The sequence below is a fragment of the Priapulus caudatus genome, unplaced genomic scaffold (genome assembly GCF_000485595.1).
Source record: "Priapulus caudatus unplaced genomic scaffold, Priapulus_caudatus-5.0.1 Scaffold1832, whole genome shotgun sequence".
Classification (NCBI taxonomy): domain Eukaryota; kingdom Metazoa; phylum Priapulida; class Priapulimorpha; order Priapulimorphida; family Priapulidae; genus Priapulus; species Priapulus caudatus.
The window spans coordinates 1-1,293 of record NW_014578893.1 but is presented as its reverse complement, the minus strand read 5'-3'; the positions used below and the strand labels follow the sequence as shown (position 1 = coordinate 1,293).

The 1,293-nt window shown below is 45.1% G+C and overlaps 1 protein-coding gene across 1 annotated transcript in view; it reads left to right on the top strand.

Annotated features, from left to right (window-relative positions):
• LOC106817698 (metastasis-associated protein MTA3-like) overlaps nt 1–989 on the top strand; it is a gene marked incomplete in the record, with an annotated part of 14,246 nt that extends 13,257 nt beyond the window's left edge. The window contains 2 exon segments of the mRNA XM_014822392.1: nt 80–269; nt 767–989. Of these exon segments, the coding sequence (XP_014677878.1) occupies nt 80–269; nt 767–989 (413 nt within the window).
• Nucleotides 990–1,293: the final 304 nt, after the last annotated feature.

The window sequence follows — 1,293 nt, the reverse complement described above, 5'->3', positions numbered from 1 at the left end:
AGGGAGATAAAGAGCGAAAGAACAGGAGAGAGATCGAGATCTTCGCATCCTTGTGTAATATCGCTCTCTCTTCGCGCAGAATACGACCTGTCGAAGGCAATCTCTGCGCTGGTGCCCCCTAGCGGCCCGGTCCTGTGTCGGGACGAGATGGAGGAGTGGTCGGCGGCCGAGGCAAACCTATTCGAAGAAGCCATCGAGAAATACGGCAAGGACTTTAGCGACATCCGCCAGGACTTCCTGCCCTGGAAATCCCTGAAGAACATCATAGAGTGAGTGTTGTGAGGTCGGGAAGAGGTCGCCAGCGTTGTTTCTCTAGCAAGAATGCCCTGCAGAAGTTTCTTTCTGGAGAGTACGTTGTCTCTGTCTCTCAGCGAGAGTTTTTATCTCGGAGAGCTGGATCTGATAACTGCATAGATATCAAGCCGTTGAAATTCCTGAAGTTTTTAACATAATATTACTTACCTTTACGTATTTTATCACCAAAAAAATGTGTTTTTGTAATTTTTGAAGCAACTGTAAATCTATTAAAATCAACGATTTGAAAGGAGCGTGGCCTAATCGTGACGTGGATTTGGGAATCAGTGCTGAGCTTTGTAATGGATAACCGGACGCGTAGCCACTGCGTAATTTTAAAAGTCGGACGGTTTGCAATAGTAAGTTTGTTCGCGAACGTAGGTGGCGCCGCTGTCGCAAGCGTAGGTGGCGCCGCAGTTGCAAGCGTAGGTGGCGCCCGGCGGTGGTAACGGCGACACGTTTCTCGCGGCAGGTACTACTACATGTGGAAGACGACAGATCGCTACGTTCAACAGAAACGCGTCAAGGCCGTCGAGGCGGAGAACAAGCTGAAACAAGTGTACATCCCTAACTACAACAAGCCGAACCCGGCGGCCATCAGCGCGGTGAGTCGTCGCCGTGGCAACGACAGCGGCCGTTGTTTTCGTGACAGAGTTTTCAGTGTTGCTTTTTGCTTGAACACCAAATTATATTGAAATTTGCACAAGGGAGAGATAGTGATTCGCTAGGGGACGGCTCTGATTGGCTAATTTTGTCTCTTATTTATTATATTTTTTATCATTTTTGGTTAATTTTGTTTTATTTTAGAATTAGGGATAGGATTAGGATTAGGGTTAGGGTTAACTGATTTCTCAGGGTTCGTAGCGGGTCTTCTAAAGTCTTATAAGTACTTATTTTGCCAAAAATAAAATAAGGGCCCTTTTTTGGTGAAATCTTAGAAAAGTACTTAATAGTCCTTATTTTTTGCAACCTACAATATTTTATATAAATTGTTTTATA